Source organism: Colossoma macropomum, unplaced genomic scaffold, assembly GCF_904425465.1.
Source record: "Colossoma macropomum unplaced genomic scaffold, Colossoma_macropomum, whole genome shotgun sequence".
In the NCBI taxonomy this organism is placed as follows: domain Eukaryota; kingdom Metazoa; phylum Chordata; class Actinopteri; order Characiformes; family Serrasalmidae; genus Colossoma; species Colossoma macropomum.
The window spans coordinates 40,317,502-40,335,141 of record NW_023494802.1 but is presented as its reverse complement, the minus strand read 5'-3'; the positions used below and the strand labels follow the sequence as shown (position 1 = coordinate 40,335,141).

At 41.6% G+C, this 17,640-nt stretch overlaps 1 protein-coding gene across 1 annotated transcript; it reads right to left on the bottom strand.

The window, feature by feature from the left end:
• Window positions 1–1,578: 1,578 nt before the first annotated feature.
• On the bottom strand, window positions 1,579–17,319 carry LOC118822229 (cytochrome P450 2J6-like). Its single transcript, XM_036591168.1, has 10 exons — window positions 17,156–17,319; window positions 13,135–13,352; window positions 12,510–12,672; window positions 11,649–11,798; window positions 10,861–11,021; window positions 9,646–9,822; window positions 9,356–9,494; window positions 7,618–7,805; window positions 3,887–4,028; window positions 1,579–2,346 (listed from the first exon to the last, which is right to left on the bottom strand). The coding sequence occupies exons 2-10, from the start codon at window positions 13,336–13,338 to the stop codon at window positions 2,171–2,173; spliced, it is 1,500 nt and encodes a 499-aa protein (XP_036447061.1). The 5' UTR covers window positions 13,339–13,352; window positions 17,156–17,319; the 3' UTR covers window positions 1,579–2,170.
• Window positions 17,320–17,640: the final 321 nt, after the last annotated feature.

The following is a 17,640-nucleotide window of genomic DNA, read 5'->3' as shown; positions in this document are numbered from 1 at the left end:
CACCAGAAAGTAACTGCTGCACCATTTAAAATGGAATGGGGAAATTTTAACAAGAAGCTGGCAAATAAGAAGATAACTTTGTGCAAGAAGGTGCTAACATTAATCTATTATTAATATCTACACAGATTAAAGAATGCTATAACTTACTGAGCTGCAAAGCGTTAAACATCACAATAAGACTCCCTGAATAGACTATTAGATGAAACAAGCTTAATATAAAATCAGAGGGAAAAAAATCACATCAACAGGTTGTGCATCACCAACCACACAGCCAAATCTACACATAAACATCACACAAACAATACACATCACACAAACATGAGTGTGGATCATTGCATTTCCTCCATTATATAATCCTATCCCACTTTCTGAGAGCAATACTCTTGAAATAGTGTAATTATGGACAGTATCTTTCTTAAACAGTCGCTCTGTAATAGTACTGAATGCAGTCCAGCAGCAATGTTGAATTCCCCCAAAATGGCAGCGCTGTTGACGTACCTGGCTGGACCCAACGCAGCATCTAGGTATGAATATCTATGATCCCTGGACTGGAGTGTGCATGCTTGTTTTCATGCACATTGAAATTTACATGCACTTCGACCAGACATGAGTGTCTGTGGTACATATACATCAAAGATGAACATCATGAATAACAAAATTCTTTTATTTTTACATATTATTAATATAATAAGTCAATTATAAAACGAAGACAATAAAAAAAATGAAATAGAGACAAGTTTCCAATGAATGATCTGATGACTTGGGTTTTAGGAAGCCATGACTATCATTTTCCATGATTAGGAAGATCGGACTAATTTCTGGAGTCCATACTCTTATTATATCAAGTGGATTTAAAGATGATTCTAGTAGAAAGGAGTAGATGGTTGAGGCAGAGCTGGATAGCTGACCGTTAGGAAAGATTAAACTATGCAGTGGATTGATGGATTGATTTAAGTTCCATGGAGTGGAGATCTAATACATTTATACATGATGAAAGAAGTGTTGGGTAAGCCATACTGATTCTTAATGTCTTGAAAAGTTTTTGATCCCTTGTCATCTTAGCTCTCCTCCAAGATTATGGTATTGTTTTGGGCCCATTTGCACTAGTGAAAAGAGGCATTTCCTGAAAAATAAAGTTATTAAAAACAAAAAATTGCTGGCAGAATGTTTTTTGTACACCTTTATACAACTGAACAAATTCCACTGCAGCATTATTTATTTGCACTTCACTTCATTGTTTTTCATTGTTTGATACCATTTTGGTTTAATTTCTTACAGCCTCTAGTGACTGGCTTCCTGGCCTAGTATGAGTGTCATAACAGTTATGAAGAGGGGATAAAATCACACAGCAGAAAACAAGCACTGAGGAAATGAATCTACATGGTAATGTGTTCATCAATCATTTCTCGAATCAAATCTATGAACACGGCTGCAACTCCGGAGACTCGTCTGTCAAACTCCTCCTCATGTTCATATGAAATTTTTGCATGTTTTGCATTTTTGATATTACTAAACTAGTAGACGTTCAGTAGGTGGTCAATTTTATGTGGGATTCATCTCAGTGACAATGCAAAAGCGTTACTTTTAATGTAAGTTATTATAAAGAGATTTTATTCCAATCAGTTTTGGAACATTTCCGTTGGTCCATTCATCATGAAATTTTCACATAACCTAAAGAACAGATTCTGTGCTCAAATGATGTAGATAATTGAAAATCCCTAAATTGGAAACTTTTTTTGACATAGTCATAGAAAATTGGTATAAAAGAAACAAAAAAAGAGATGAATTTGAGAATTTAAGACATTTCATGTATATGAATATGTATATGAAATATATTATATTACATGTTGTCATTTACAACATGTAATATAATATATTTCAGAGTGATATGGACATTTGTACCATAATTTGTACCGTAACAGTGATACATACATTACATATCATTTTTGGAATAAAGAACTTATTTGAACTTGAACTGAACTGTGGTTTATTAATTAGGCTGATCAAAATATTGTTAAGTAAGAATATTTTATCTTTAACTGAGTATGAATTTTGACAATTGTGAAAACTCAGTTTCTACAGCAGAAGTAGACTCTATGCTGCCCTCTAGTGGGTTAGTAGTATGTTACAGAAATGTTGCAGTGTTAATGAACTCTTCAGCTTGTTGACATCAGCGTGGCACTACACGTATCTGGAAGGGTCTGGGGCCTAAGGTGATGCCCACCGTTCGCTCTAACCCGAGAGTCTGGCCCTCAGGAGCGTGAAAAGTAAAGCGCTGCATCAGAGAGGTGAAGAAGAGGAAGAGCTCCATACGGGCAAGCTGCTCACCTGGACACATCCGCTTACCTGCCAAAGCACAGCGCTAGTCAGTGGATTTAATGGAGCCATTCACATACCTACTATAAATTAATTACAAAAGTAAGCTGAAAAGCTAAATTGTGTTAAATTCATATGAAAATAATGTACACATTAGAATCAAGTAAATTCAGAGCATAACATTTTTCATTGCAGCAATAAACCCACATTCAGTTACCTGCCAAACTACTGCACCAGTCAGCTGATTTCAAGAGCTTCAGCTATAAACTGTTTTATTTACTTGAGTACAAAATGCAAATTTTTTCAGCATTGTTTCTAATACAATTTTGAAAGTGCATCTTTTAATCAGAAATATTTACAATAAATTAACACCCTAAAAATCATTATATGCTGCTAATACTTTTACAGTTGCATAACTTGAAATGTAGATGGATTGTGAGCAGGCTAGCTGAATAGCATGCTGATGCTAATATACTGCAGCTAATATACATACTAGTGTTGTACTTTTAACTAGGAACAATAGTGAAAAGGAACTGGACTACGGACTGTTTTACTCCCAAAAAAGGAATGTATGGGCAGTGACAGTGGAGGACAGTTGGTTATCTTTAGGTTACCCCACAACAACTTCTTGTTTCTACTCTCATTGTCCATTTTATCAGCTCCACTTACTATATAGGTGCACTTTGTAGTTCTACAATTACAGACTGTAGTCCATCTGTTTCTCTGCGTGCTTTGTTACCCTGTTCCTCAATGGTCAGGACCCCCATGGGCCCCCACAGAGCAGGTACTATTTGGGTGGTGGATCCTTCTTAGCACTGCAGTGACACTGACGTGGTGGTGGTGTGTTAGTGTGTGTTGTGCTGGATCAGACACAGCAGTGCTGCTGGAGTTTTTAAACACTGTGTCCACTCACTGCCCACTCTATTAGACACTCCTGCATTGTCAGTCCACCTTGTAGATCTAAAGACAGAGATGATAGCTCATCTGCTGCTGCACAGTTTGTGTTGGTCATCCTCTAGTCCTTCATCAGTGGCCACAGGACACTGCCCACAGGACGCTGCCCACAGGACACTGTCAGCTGGATGTTTTTGGTTCTCAGTCCAGCAGCGACACTGAGGTGTTTAAAACTCCAGCCGCACTGCTGTGTCTGATCCACTCAGACCAGCGCAACACACACTAGCACACCACCACGACATCAGTGTCACTACTGAGAATGACCCACCACCCAAATAATACCTGCTCTGTGGGGGTCCTGTGTGGGTCCTGACCATTAAAGAGCAGGGTAAAAGGGGGCTAACAAAGTATGCATAGAAACAGATGGACTACAGTCTGTAATTGTAGAAGTACAAGTGCACCTATATAGTAAGTGGAGCTGATAAAAAGGACAATGAATGTAAATACATGTAGGTGAACTTGTGAATAGTGTAGTCATTTTTGAAAATCATTGGATTTGGGCTAGTGAATTTACTTTTGATCTTAACTCGGTTTCTGATTCATTCAGTTGTGGCATGGACTTAGACTCCTATTTCACTATTACAATGCATACTGAAGTAGTTTCAGTGAAAATTACCTATTGAAAAGGGAATGAAGTTTTCTCTCTTCACAAATCTGCCGTTTTCATCCAGAAAGTGTTCTGGGTTGAACTTGTCGGGAGTGCTGTACTCATGCTTGTCCTGCAGGATTGGGTTCAGGAAGGGGACGATCATCATTCCCTGGGGAAGAAAGAAAAACAGGCCAATGTCAACAGAAATTGATGTGTATGTCTTCTTCTCTGTCTGCTACTGCAATCTCTGACCTTAAATATACAGTGGCTTTTCTGAAGTAACTTGACTTACATACAAGACATAGTAACCTAGTAATGGTTGGAATCTCTGGAGGCCACACGGTATGATTCTCACAATACTTGAGCCACAAAATGATTCTTTTGCGATTTTCCTGAGAAGTTTAATAGGTGTCATGATATGTCACAATTTATTATTTACTATTTATTGACTTCTTCTGAGAAATGGACACAGACAATCGTGTACCCGAAGAAGCAACATGGAGAGGCCCACCACCCGCAAGGTCCAGCACGGGGGAGTGGTGCAGTGCCGTATAGGCAGTGGGAGATTGCGGGGGGGCCCCTGGTGGCCTAGGCCCCTGCGGCAGAAACTGGCTCTTGGTACGTGGAATGTAACCTCACTGGGGGGGAAGGAGCCGGAGCTTGTGCGAGAGGTTGAGAGGTACCAACTAGATATAGTTGGGCTCACCTCCACCCACAGTGTCGGCTCTGGAACCAAACTCCTTGATAGGGGTTGGTCCCTCTCCTACTCCAGGGTTGCACAGGGTGAGAGGCGCTGGGCGGGTGTGGGGATACTCACGAGTCCCCGACTGGTAGCCATGCAGTTGGAGTTTGTCCCGGTGGACGAGAGGGTCACCTCAATGCGAATTAAAATCGCAGAGAGGAAAACTCTGACTGTTGTGTGTGCTTATGCACCAAAAAGTAGGTCGGAGTATTCGGCCTTCTTGGAGCAAGTGGGCGGGGTTCTGGAAAGGGTCCCGCCCACAGACTCCATAGTCTTACTGGGAGACTTCAATGCTCATGTTGGCAATGACTGACCTGGAGACCTGGAGAGGCGTGATTGGGAAGGACGGCCTGCCCGATCTAAACCCGAATGGTGAATTGTTATTGAACTTCTGTGCTAGGCATGGATTGACCATAACGAACACCAAGTTCGAACACAAGGATGTTCATAAGTGTACATGGTACCAGAGCTCCTTGGGTCATAGATCAATGATCGACTTTGTTGTCATTTCATCTGACTTGGGACCATATGTTCTGGACACTCGGGTGAAGAGAGGTGCTGAGCTGTCAACTGATCACCATCTGGTGGTGAGTTGGATCAGATGGCAGGGAAGACTGATGGTCAGACCCGGTAGGCCCAAGCAAATAGCGAGGGTGTGCTGGGAACGACTGTCGGAGGCCCCTGTTCGGAAAGATTTTAACTCCCACCTCCGGGAGAGCTTTTCTCATGTCCTGGAGGAGGTAGGGGACATGGAGTCTGAATGGACCCTGTTCAAAATCTCCATTGTGGAAGCTGCCAGGCGTAGGTGTGGCCAAAAGCTTGTTGGTGCCTGTCAGGGCAGTAACCCAAGAACCCCCTGGTGGACACCGGGGGTGAGGGAGGCCATCAAGCTGAAGAAAGAGGCCTTTAGGGACTGGATGGCCCGAAGGACTCCCAACTCAGCAGATAGGTACCAACAGGCAAAAAAGGTGGCAGCCGCAACGGTGGCAGAAGTAAAATCCAGGGTGTGGGAGGAGTTTGGTGAAGCCATGGAAAAAGACTTTCAGTCGGCCTCAAGGAGGTTCGCTCAAGGAGCGGTCGGGGTGGCTGCGCCCAAGCTGTATTCGGCAGGGGTGGAGAAACTCTGACTTCAAATGAGGATATTGTCGGTCGGTGGAAGGAGCACTTTGAAGAACTTCTTAATCCGGGAGACATGCCTCCCTCACGGGAGTCAGGGCCAGAGGCTTCTGGCGTGTCAAGCTCCATTTCCCTGGTCGAGGTCACTGAGGTAGTTGGCAAGCTCTTCAGTGGCAAGGCACCGGGGGTGGATGAGATTCGTCTGGAGATGCTTAAGGCTCTGGATGTTGTGGGGCTGTCATGGCTGGCACGCCTCTGCAATATTGCATGGACCTCGGGAACAGTACCCTTGGACTGGCAGACCGGGGTGGTGGTCCCTATTTTTAAGAAAGGGGACGGGGGGTGTGTGCAAACTATCAGGGTATCACACTGCTCAGCCTCCCTGGGAAAGTCTATGCCAAGGTGCTAGAAAGGAGACTTCGACCAATAGTTGAACCTCGGATTGAGGAGGAACAATGCGGATTCCGCCCCGGCCGTGAAACAATGGACCAGCTTTTTACCCTCTCACAGATTGTTGAGGGGGCATGGGAGTTTGCCAACCCAGTCTACATGTGTTTTGTGGATTTGGAGAAGGCTTACGACCGTGTTCCCCGAGATATCTCGTGGGAGGTCCTCCGGGAGTATGGGGTGCCGGGGCTGCTACTCCGGGCCATTCAATCTCTGTACTCCCAGAGTGAAAGCTGTGTTCGTATACTCGGCATTAAGTCTGACTCTTTCAGTGTTAGCGTTGGACTCCGCCAGGGTTGTGCCCTGTCTCCACTGCTGTTTGTGATATTTATGGACAGGGTGTCAAGGCGTAGCCGTGGTCAGGAGGGCATTATGTGTGGAGGCCGGAGGGTGGCGTCTCTGCTATTTGCAGACGATGTGGTTCTCTTGGCTGGATCACATGGATGCCTCCAGCATGCACTGGAGCAGTTTTCAGCTGAGTGTGAAGCGGTTGGTATGCGGATCAGCACCTCCAAGTCTGAGTCCATGGTCTTAGCCCGGAAAAGGATGGCATGCCCACTCCAGGTAAGGGGAAAGGACTTGCCCCAGGTGGAGGAGTTTAAGTATCTCGGGGTCTTGTTCACGAGTGATGGGAAGAGGGATCGTGAGATCGACCGCAGGCTGGGACAAGTGGCAGCAGTAATGCGAAGAGGGAGCTGAGCCGTAAGGTGAAGTTCTCTGTTTACCGGTCGGTCTACATCCCGACCCTCACCTATGGTCATGATCTATGGGTAATGACTGAAAGAATGAGATCGTGAATTCAAGCGGCGGAAATGAGCTTTCTTCGCAGGGTGGCAGGCTACACTCTATTTGATAGGGTGAGGAGCTTGGCCATCCGGGAGGAGCTCGGAGTAGAGCCGCTACTCCTCCGCATTGAGAGGAGCCAGCTGAGGTGGTTCGGGCATCTGATCCGGATGCCACCTGGATGCCTCCCGGTGGGGGTGTACCAGGCACGGCCTACCGGGACAAGGCCCCGGGGTCGTCCTTGGATGCGCTGGAGGGATTATATCTCCAGGTTGGCCTGGGAGCGGCTTGGGGTCCCCGGGAATGAGCTGGAGGAAGTTGCGGGGGACAGGGTCGTCTGGGATTCTCTGCTCTCCCAACTGCTACCGCGACCTTAGCAGTTAACGACGAAGCAGTTAACGACGATGATGATGATGATGATGACTTCTTCTGTTTTATCTAATACGTTTTACACGTTGTTCATGTCACTTTACTACAACTATATATTTAGCAGATGTTCTTATCCAGAGTGATTTACACTGGCAGGTGAACATAGTGTTAGGAATCTTTCCCAAGGACATTATTGGTGTACCTGTTATTAGTCATTTAGTCTTAATTCTTTAAGAATGGGATACAGTAGCCGTCCACTGAAGTATCCCAGATATACTAGCCTTCCACTGCAGTGTCTCACCTTAGGGATGAGGTAACCTGCTACTGTAGTGTCTTTGTTGGCTACTCTGGGAGGGGCGAAGGGGACAACGCTGGAGAAGCGCTGGATCTCGTGAGTGACTGCGTAAGTGTACGGCAGCCGGCTTCTGTCATCCATCGAGGGTGGACGAGTCTGTCCGATCACATGATCAATTTCTGCCTGGACTTTCTCTGTAATGTACAAAGGAAAGTAAAAATGGATGCATAAACTGATTCAGCCAGACAATTACAACTTAGCAACAAATGTCATTACAGCAACTTGTGTGTTAGTGAGTGTGTGTGCAGAGGCCAAGAGCGATTTTCCAAGTGCAGCTTAGGCTTCTTGGGCTGCCTGTTTGGGTGATGCTAAATCTCAGCTATGATGCAGCCTGGACCAGCCGCTTGAGTGACGCTGTATCATGGCTACAAGACTCTCTGGTCTGGGGACCTGATAAACGTGACATCGCAGCCTGGCCCGGCTGCTTGGGTCTCGCTGCCTTGCAGCTATGAGGTCTGGACTGGTGGGGTTGGGCTGCAGGAAAATGCTACCCCTTCGTGGCTGAGGACATTTTTGGCCTTTGAGGCTTCCTGGCCAGCCTCCTGCATGATGCACCGTAGTTGCGATGTAAGACTTTCCCCCGTGGCTAAGGACTCTTTCCGGGCTAGCTAAGTGACTCTATACCGTGGTCAATGAAATCCTCCCCCGGTAGCTGTGGGAGCCATGGAGTGTGTGTGTCTGAGTATGTGTTCTGTTATGCATTGTTGATTATGTATTGATTGTAAAGCATCCTTGAGCATGGAAAAGGCGCTATATAAATAAAAGTGATGATGATGATGATGATGGTGATGTTGAACTTTTGGAGAACTAATGCCATCATTCCCTCACCATCATAGCAAAACACATGCAGTTTGGGCTTCACTGTCTGACTCCACAAGAACTGCTCTCATTCACACATTTAATGATACTGGAAGGTCGTTTTACATAAGCTGCAGTTCTTATTCCCTGAAAATGCATAATTTTACAAGTAAAAGAAGTTTGAAAGGTTTAAAACAGTGGGTCTTTTACTAGAGTCCTGAAGACCCACTACTCTGCACAGTTCCATGTATTCTCTGCTCCAACACACCGGAGCCAACTTTAAGGTCCAACTTATCAAGGCCTTCATAACCAGTTGGTAAGCTGGATCAAGTGTGCTGAGTCGAGAGCCACTGGTTTAGATTTAGAGTCATCAATTCTGGACCTGGGCGACTGAAGTCACACCTTGTTGAACCCTTTAGTTTTTAACCCTTCCTTTATTTTTTATGTTTTTACCTTTTTTTTTAATCACTTTCGTATGTTTTATCAGTGATTGCACATTGCAAAGCAACACTGTTGTTATCCGATTTATAATCTTCCTATTCTTTTTATTTTTCTGCTGGGTTTTTGCCCGTTAACTTGTGCCTCAGTTTTCAAGATAAACACCCCTCCAGCTCTGGAATGTGCACATCCATCACTTATCAACCCCCTAAAAACCACCCAGTAAACAATCCATTCCTCATAGCAACTGCCTAGCAACACCTTATAAACAACACCTTGTTTATTTGGCATTCCTTAACATTTTTGCTTATTTATATTTACCTATTTTATTTTGTTATTTTATTTTGGACAAACTTTTATTTCACTTCATTCATACATTTTTTTTTATTTAATGAATTCACTGTTTCCAGTTATTTGTTCTTTTGTTTATGAGTGACAGAGGTCCTACCTTGCACTGCGGGATATTTGGCCATATAAAGCATGGCCCATCTGAGAGTGTTGAAGGTGGTCTCCGTTCCAGCTCCGAACAGATCCACCACACACCACACCAGGTTCTCCTCTGTAAACTCGGCCTGGCTGTCCTTACACTGGAGAACACAGGGCCACTTATAGGACATGCATGATGCATGTAAATCAATGATGTTATTTAAAATGTATTTTTAATATTATTGTTGACATTACTCTGGATATTTCTCTGTATACTACTAGGATGTATTTGTTGATCATCGTGCACAGTACCTTCTCGATTTCCTCCAGATAGCAGTCGACGTAGTCTCTGGGGTTGTCTGGGTTTCTGTCCTGCTTGTGCTTCTGGATTTCCTCCTGGATGAAACGCTTTACCTTTGAAAGATTGGCGAAGGCTCTCTGGTGCCTTCCTGGGAGCCAGGACATGAGGGTGGGGAACTTATTGTAGAGCTGATCAAGGAAGAGAAATGATTAGCATAATTATAGATACGGTTAACCCCTTAAAACCCCAGGCTTATTACATACTAAGGCTTATTACTCAGTAACTACAGGAAATTCAATACAAACCATCTGAGCTATTCTTAGGTTTTAGGTGTGTATAATAAAGCAATAAGCCATGAGAGGCTGTGTGTTACTGGGATTTTATCATGGGAAGAGTATTCTTAGGCATGATGCGAAGTGCCCAACATAAAATATAATAAAATACACAATTTTCCAGAAAATAATATGTTATTATTAATAATAATCAACATAAACAAGTATTCCGCCAATAAATGTAGTTCCATTAGAGTGCAGTATCATTGCCAAGCAACCATTGACTGCTGAATTAGGAGAACATTGGGTCACTCAGCACTGTATATTGCGGTCATTTCTTTAATGTTTTAACTTTTTGTTGTATAACAATGAACTTATGATAACACAGCACTGTTTAAGGCATTTTTGCTTTATAAGTACTTTTTGATCACCAAATTACCACAGTGAGTCTTATTTAGCACCAATCCAATGGCGCTCTCTTCTCACACTGGGGCTGAATCTCAAACGGCTCCCTGCTCCCTACATAGTGCACTATGTAGGAGTTTAAATACTGGATCCTGCAGCCCAACAGAGCAAAATACAGCTAAGAAATAGTCATTTGGGACTCAGACACATCCACACTCGATAAATGCTGCACTATTTGGCTGTAGAGCCTAGAATTTCTAGCTTTTCATAGCTAGAACACTATTTAGGGAGTACGGAGCCATTTGGGCTTCAGCCTGGGTTTGATGTGACTTCTGACTGAAACATGAATATTTGAAATGTGTAATCAATTTAAGTGACACTTTTAGACTTTTATTGTGGCATTTTACAGTTAATCATGCCGTAAGTACTTGTGTACCCACTTTGTTTGTGATGTAAACATCTAAACTACACAACTGCTTTGCATATTTAGTTTAGTTCTTTGATGATGTGAACCTATTTGTCAGATGTATCTGCTTTTGTACATCATACCCGGCCCCAGCCGGTCATAGGAAGCTGAAACACTTCATCCGAGTACTGCAGAATCTGATGGAAGTAGTGGTCATCGTATTCAAACCTGTGGCCGAACACCAGGCTGCAGATAATGTTGGCCACTGCGTTGGTCAGTGTACGGTGAGGGTCAAAGGGCAAACCTGAGAGACAGAACAAGCACATAATAATAAGAAAGGGCTGGGTGTAATTTTAATTAACGTTTTACACAGGGAGACATGGGCGCGGTGAAGTGATCACAGGCGTAAAAGAGCTGGTGTTTGGTTTTTGGCCTTCAATGAGATGCTGTAGTTGCATCTTTCAACAAATAGAGGGCAGCATTGGCCTGTATTTTGTATTGAAATTGACCCAACACTCCAAAACATGAGGAAATTTGCAAACCATTGTGAAGCTTGGATTATTAGAAAATACTGCAGTACATGACAAAGAAACAGTTACGATTGTGAAGTGATAATATGTGGAATGAATGAATGAATGAATGAATGAATGAATAAATAAATAAATAAATAAATAAATAATAAACAAACTAGCCAACTGTACATTCTGCATGCTTGAATCATTATCCACTTGCCTCACTTCCCTATGTTTATAGATAGCAATAGACATTATGCATTTAGAGACATGCATTTAGAATGCATCATACACTGCATATAATACCTTGTAATGCCTGCATTAGACCTGCAGAACTGCTCTTAAGTATTTGTGATTACATTCATAACACTTGGGCTCGGACATCATTGTAGAACTCTTGACCACTTTGTTCCTCTGACCTTGGTGGGAATTCAGAGCTTCACACAGGTAGTGGCTCTCCTGCAAGATGGAGTTCTCCAGGATCTTTTTTCCCATGCCAAAGTTCTTCAGCGTGGACAGAACAAAGCGTCTCTGCTGCCTCCACATGTGTCCACTGGATGAAATGAGGCCTTCTCACAACCATGGAGAGATGAAAGTCATTAGCAAGGCAAATTAGTGTTATATGTCATAGGAATTATGTACATACAGGTAAAATGTATATTTGCCTTGAAAACCATAGCAACACTCTATATGGACAAAAATATTGGGACACCCTCCTAATTATTACGTTCAGGTGTTTTAGCCACACTCATTGCTAACAGGTGGATAAAATTAAGCACATAGCCTTGCAGTCTCAAGTGACAAATCACGCTTCTCTATCTGGCAGTCTGGGTTTGACGAATGCCAGGAGAACGTTACCTGCCTGACTGCATTGTGCCAACTGTAAAGTTTGGTGGAGGAGGGATGATGATATGGGGGAACAACTCCATATTAATGACTACGGATTTAGAATGGAATTCATGAAAGCTCCTGTAGGTATAATGTGTAGGTGTCCCAATACTTTTGTCCACATAGTGTATATAGCATTACTTAATGTTCAACTTTAGAATTAATCAGAATCGAATGGTCAGATCAGATGAGTTCAGCTAGCTATTGATTGGTTTACAAATCACTGACAACATTTTCATTACACTGTTTTTGTTTTGTTAGCAAGGTCAGAAACTTTAATTTTTTGTTTAAATCATATCTATATATATATATATATATATATATATATATATATATATATGTATATATATATATATATATATATATATATATATATGTTTGGGTGTTTTTACCCAATCCTCTGGATAGTCTGTCGTTCAGTGGGTAGGAGGCTCGGTCACTAAAGATGTCCCCTTTTTCCACAAATGCTTCTTTGAAACTCTTATAGCCGGACAGCAGAACACAGTCCTGGTTTGCGAGGTAAAGTGTGTTAACGCCACCATACTTCTCATAGATCTGAGGACCAAATGTAACAGAAACGTATTTTAAAGGCAGACCAAATCATTTTAACATAAGATCAGTGAAGTAAAGTTTCTCCTGATTGTTTTATAAAGTATCTCTACAAAAAAGCCAGATATATGTACAGTGATGTACAGTACTTAAGTAACACTTCCTCTGAGTTCTGAATTCATAAATTCATTATAAATGCATTTATAAAATGTTGTATGGCATGAATAAAGCCTTATAATATTGGGCATAAGCTTGTGTAATTGCTAGTAGTAGTTATAATTACATCCAGTAATATAGCAGTGCCAGGCCCACCAGAAATCAGCTCTTTTTCTCATATTCCATATAGTACCTTCTGCCAGGTTTATAAGGTATTCTATATACCATATGACATTTTTATTAATGCATTCATTAATTATGAATACAAGATTTATAGGAAGTGTTACCAAAAATTTCATTAAGAATCCAGACCTTTTCAAAGGATCTGATGGGATCACGGAAGCTGATGTCCAGCAGGTTGCCAATAATGGGCAGTTGAAGGGGACCTGGGGGGAGGTTCTTGGGTCGAGTGTCACTCAGGTATTTCACCAACAGCACCACACACAGAAAGACCAGAATTCCCTGCGTGTCTATCCACCAGGTCAGGTTTAGTAAGGCGTTAAACGCAGACACCATGTTTCTCCTGAAGGCTGTGGAGAAATCAATTTGCATAAACAAATATTACAGCAAATACTCAACTAGCTTTACTGGTGACGGAGACATTTTAAACAGTAGACATTTGCGATACATTGATAAGACAGATCAGAAATGAGGCATTTGACTGCAGACAGTGAGGCTGTGAGTGTGACTGAAGCTCAGTGTACGGCTCTGCTCTGGTCAGATCTGTCCTCTAATCAAATATTCACAGACAGGAAGATGTTGAAACAGACAGATTTTGGCTGCGAGACTCAGAGATATCAGTGGGAGCTGGCCTACTTTCCTGCATCTTCACCCACTGCAGTCTGGAGTGTCAGCCAAGAGCGTAAATGATGGCAAGCTCTTGACCTTGTAAACTCAATCGTGTCGACTGATACAATCCCTCCCAACACATTCTCCATTCATCAGGACGGATGTTGGAGGAGAGGGTGTCCTAGATTCCTCACAGTTGTTTACATTACTTTTTTCCAGAGCCGATTCTTCCTCAGAGGACGGTTTCTATGGCGATTTTCAGGAATGGATTGGGTACAGTCTAATAAACAGGGTTCTTATAAAAAAAAAAAAAAAAAAAAAAAAAAAAATATATATATATATATATATATATATATATATATATATATAAATATTATATATATATATGCTTTAAAATTCAATAAATGGTAAATAATGATTCAGTAAATTCTAATAAAGATTTATTTGCCTCCAAAAAGTTAAGACAATAAGTTATTATATCTCTATTGCATAAATTATTATGATAATGAAGATGCTAATGTTTATAATTGTGTTAATTAGATGATGATGATGATGGTGATAGTCATAATCTTCATAATTATAATCCTTACCATAATCATCACCATCTTCTTCATCATAATAATAATAATCATGATAATTGTATCATAATAATGATGATGATTACTATTATGACAACAAAACAAGATAATGACAATAATAAAAGTTATATATGTTTATATTTACTTTAATTAGATAATGATGACAATGACGATGATAATGATGATCATAGTTATATAATACATAATTATACATCATTGTGTATAATTATATTATAACATGACCATGTATTATATTATAGCTATATTATTATTCTTACAACAAATTAACAATAATAATAGTTATATATGTTTATAATTACCTCAGTAAGATAATAACAATGACAATGATGATGATCATAATTATACAATATATAATTATACATCATATGTATATAATTATAACATACCAACATATTATATTATAGGTATATTATTCTTATTACAACAACAAAAAACAACATTAATAACAATAATAATAGTTTTTTAAGTAGTTTGATTATATATTGTGCTCTATATATATATATATATATATATATATATATATATATATATATATATCACAAATGAAATGTTCTATGACGTGTCACATTAGCATAATAATTTTTGGTACTTCTTAGAACCATTTTTAAAAAGGTTAAAAGCATACATAACGTTTTCAATCACAGTGAAGAACCATTTAACCATTAATAGAACCGAAAGGTTCTTTAAAGTTTCATAGTTCTAGATATATCCATTGGCCTCCAGTACCCTTGAAGAACCGTGTGTTAAGGGTGTTGAACTTTTTGTTTCCTTGCTACTATAGAGAACCCTTTCTGGAGTGCAGATCTGTCTGTAAGTGGGAGAGAGGTGCGTCAGCCGCCGCTCGAACGCACTAAGCGAATTAAAGCAGGCGGTCAGGGTGGCTGTCTGGCCACAGAAAAGTCCATCTGAAATGTTAATGCGGGCTAATTGCGATCTCCTCCCCGTCGCCTTCAAGCCTGATTGAATTTAAACCCTACAAGGCAGCGGTAATTTGCAGCGCCGTGTTTGTGTTAAAGACGCTCCAGCAGTTCTAATAAGTAAAGAGACATAATTGACCATTCTCAATGTCAGAGAGATCCAGCAGAGGATAAACACCACACTGATGAGTCTGTGATTATCAGCGTGCAGAGACAACATACACACACCTAGCCCAGTTCTAACCTGAAAGGGACAGTTCACCAAAAATTCAATTTCACAGCTTTCCTCCTTTTCCTAACTGTAGTTCATCAGGCAAGACGTGTTAGAGGTGAGACACTAAAAATACGAGGCTAATGTTATGCCACCAAAAAAGAATTTGGGTGAAGTCAGAGACCCTTTCACCTATTTAATTTTCAATCAATATGGTCCCTAAGTACAAGTTATTCATTTGTCACAGTCAGGCAAAAATTACACAGACATGCCAAACGTCATGGGATAGTAGTGTGTACCTCTGGGGACACCTGTATAAGTTGTGAGGTGTTCATCTTGTGAGTGAGGTGAACACTGGCCATTGTGCTCACAGCAAGGCAGGAGTTCAAACGAGGCATCGTAGTGGGAGCCAGGCGGATGGAACATTCCACTTCCAAAGTTGTGTGGGAATTTAACATTCCTTGATCCACAGTGAGAACCAGGAATACATCATAGAAGGCATTACCATCCACAGTGGACAGCCCAGTGGCCACCTGCAGGTGCTTAAGGATCATGACCGGTGGCGTCTGACTAGAATCGTTTGTCAAAATAGACAAGCGACTTGTTCAGAAATCACATCCACATTCAATACAAGAGGCCCCACATGCTAATCCCACAGGGCAGTGCAGCGTTCTTTAGCTTCCATGGGATATGGGAGCAGAAGACCCACCAGAGTGCCTCTGTTAACACCATGACACCAGACACAGCACCTCACCTGGGCTTGTAAGGTTGCTAACTTGACCCTAGAGGACTGGCAACATGGACCGCGGTCCGATGAGTCACAGTACCAATTGCTCCAGGCTGAAGAGGGTTCATGTGTGGCACAGACCTCATGAAGCCATGGACCCCAGTTGTCAACAAGGCACTGTGCAGGTTGGTGGTGGTTCCATACTGGTGTGGGATGTGTTCTCATGGCATGGGTTGGGTCCACTGGTCCACATGTCATTGACAGTTTCACTGCTTGCTGACCATTTGCAGCACTTCATGGACTTCATTTAACCCCACAGTGATGGGATGTTCCAGCAGGATAACGGACCATGCCATCAAGTCCAAGTTGTCCAGAATTGGTTCGAGGAGGATTCTGGAGAGTTTAGACGAATGATGTGGCCTGCACATTCGCCCGACATGAAGCCCATTCAAGCATTTATGGGTGTGGTGGAGATTCGTACAGTTTTGGTGTCTACCAGGTCTTCCAGGTGGTTGTTAGGAGCCCTGTTTTCTCTGTAGTTTTTTTTTTTTTACTCGTTTTCATTTCACTTTCTCCTTCATTATGCAAGTGGTTTACCTTATATCTGATCTCCTCAGAAATGTCTTCTGAAAAATTCATTATTTGTACATTATTTGTGGCCAAAATGACTGGAAATAGCTGTTTTCTTTGTAACTCTGAATTTGCACAGTGCTGTATATGTTTAAGTACAGGACAAATGTCTAAATAATTGAGCCCACTGTATGTATACACACCCAATCTAATCCAAACCTTAAGCTTTGGCCTCTTGTAGCCCTTGCAATATTTTTGCACACAAATGTCCAGACAGACACAAATTGTTCACATTTTCAACATCCTGAGAATATTTGACAAACTATAAATCACTGACAAACTCCCTCCCCTTCCTTCACAGTATCCCCTTCTAACACTGCTCACATTCAGAAACACAGGTTTATGCACTTGCTTTTCTGGGTCAAATGTTGTTTTCCAGTCTGTAAACCTTAAAAACCAACAACATGCCCCACTTTAAACTGCAGCTTTAAACCAACAAGAGGAGAACGTAAACACTTACATGGTGTTTCAATCAGCTGGAGCTCCTGTCACTAAGCAGTGCCTCTCCTGGAAACATATATATGAAAGCTCTTACACAAGCCACTTACAAAACAGCGTTACAAAAGAGCTTTGGACGGGATTCTTCTCAAATTACTCTGACCGTGTTCTGGAATGCTGACTGGCTTCAAACACAGAGTGGGAGGTGCCGAAACAGTGAGCTGGTTTAAAGGTTAATACAAGGAACAAAGATCAATACTTGGTCTACAAACTACAAGACCTGATTTATTAGAGCTGTATGTCAAGAATAATCACAGGTGCTGTCAGAAGAAAACCTCGTATCTCCATTTTGGGAGAAATTTTTCAGTTTTTTACATAATTTGAAAATACATGTTGCCCTTTACATTGCATGTGCATTTCATGAAGAACAGACCAAAAGAAATGGCCCAAAATGACTTGGAAAAAAGTCTGGTTCCACTGACTTACTTTAAAAGTAGAGTAGGTTTT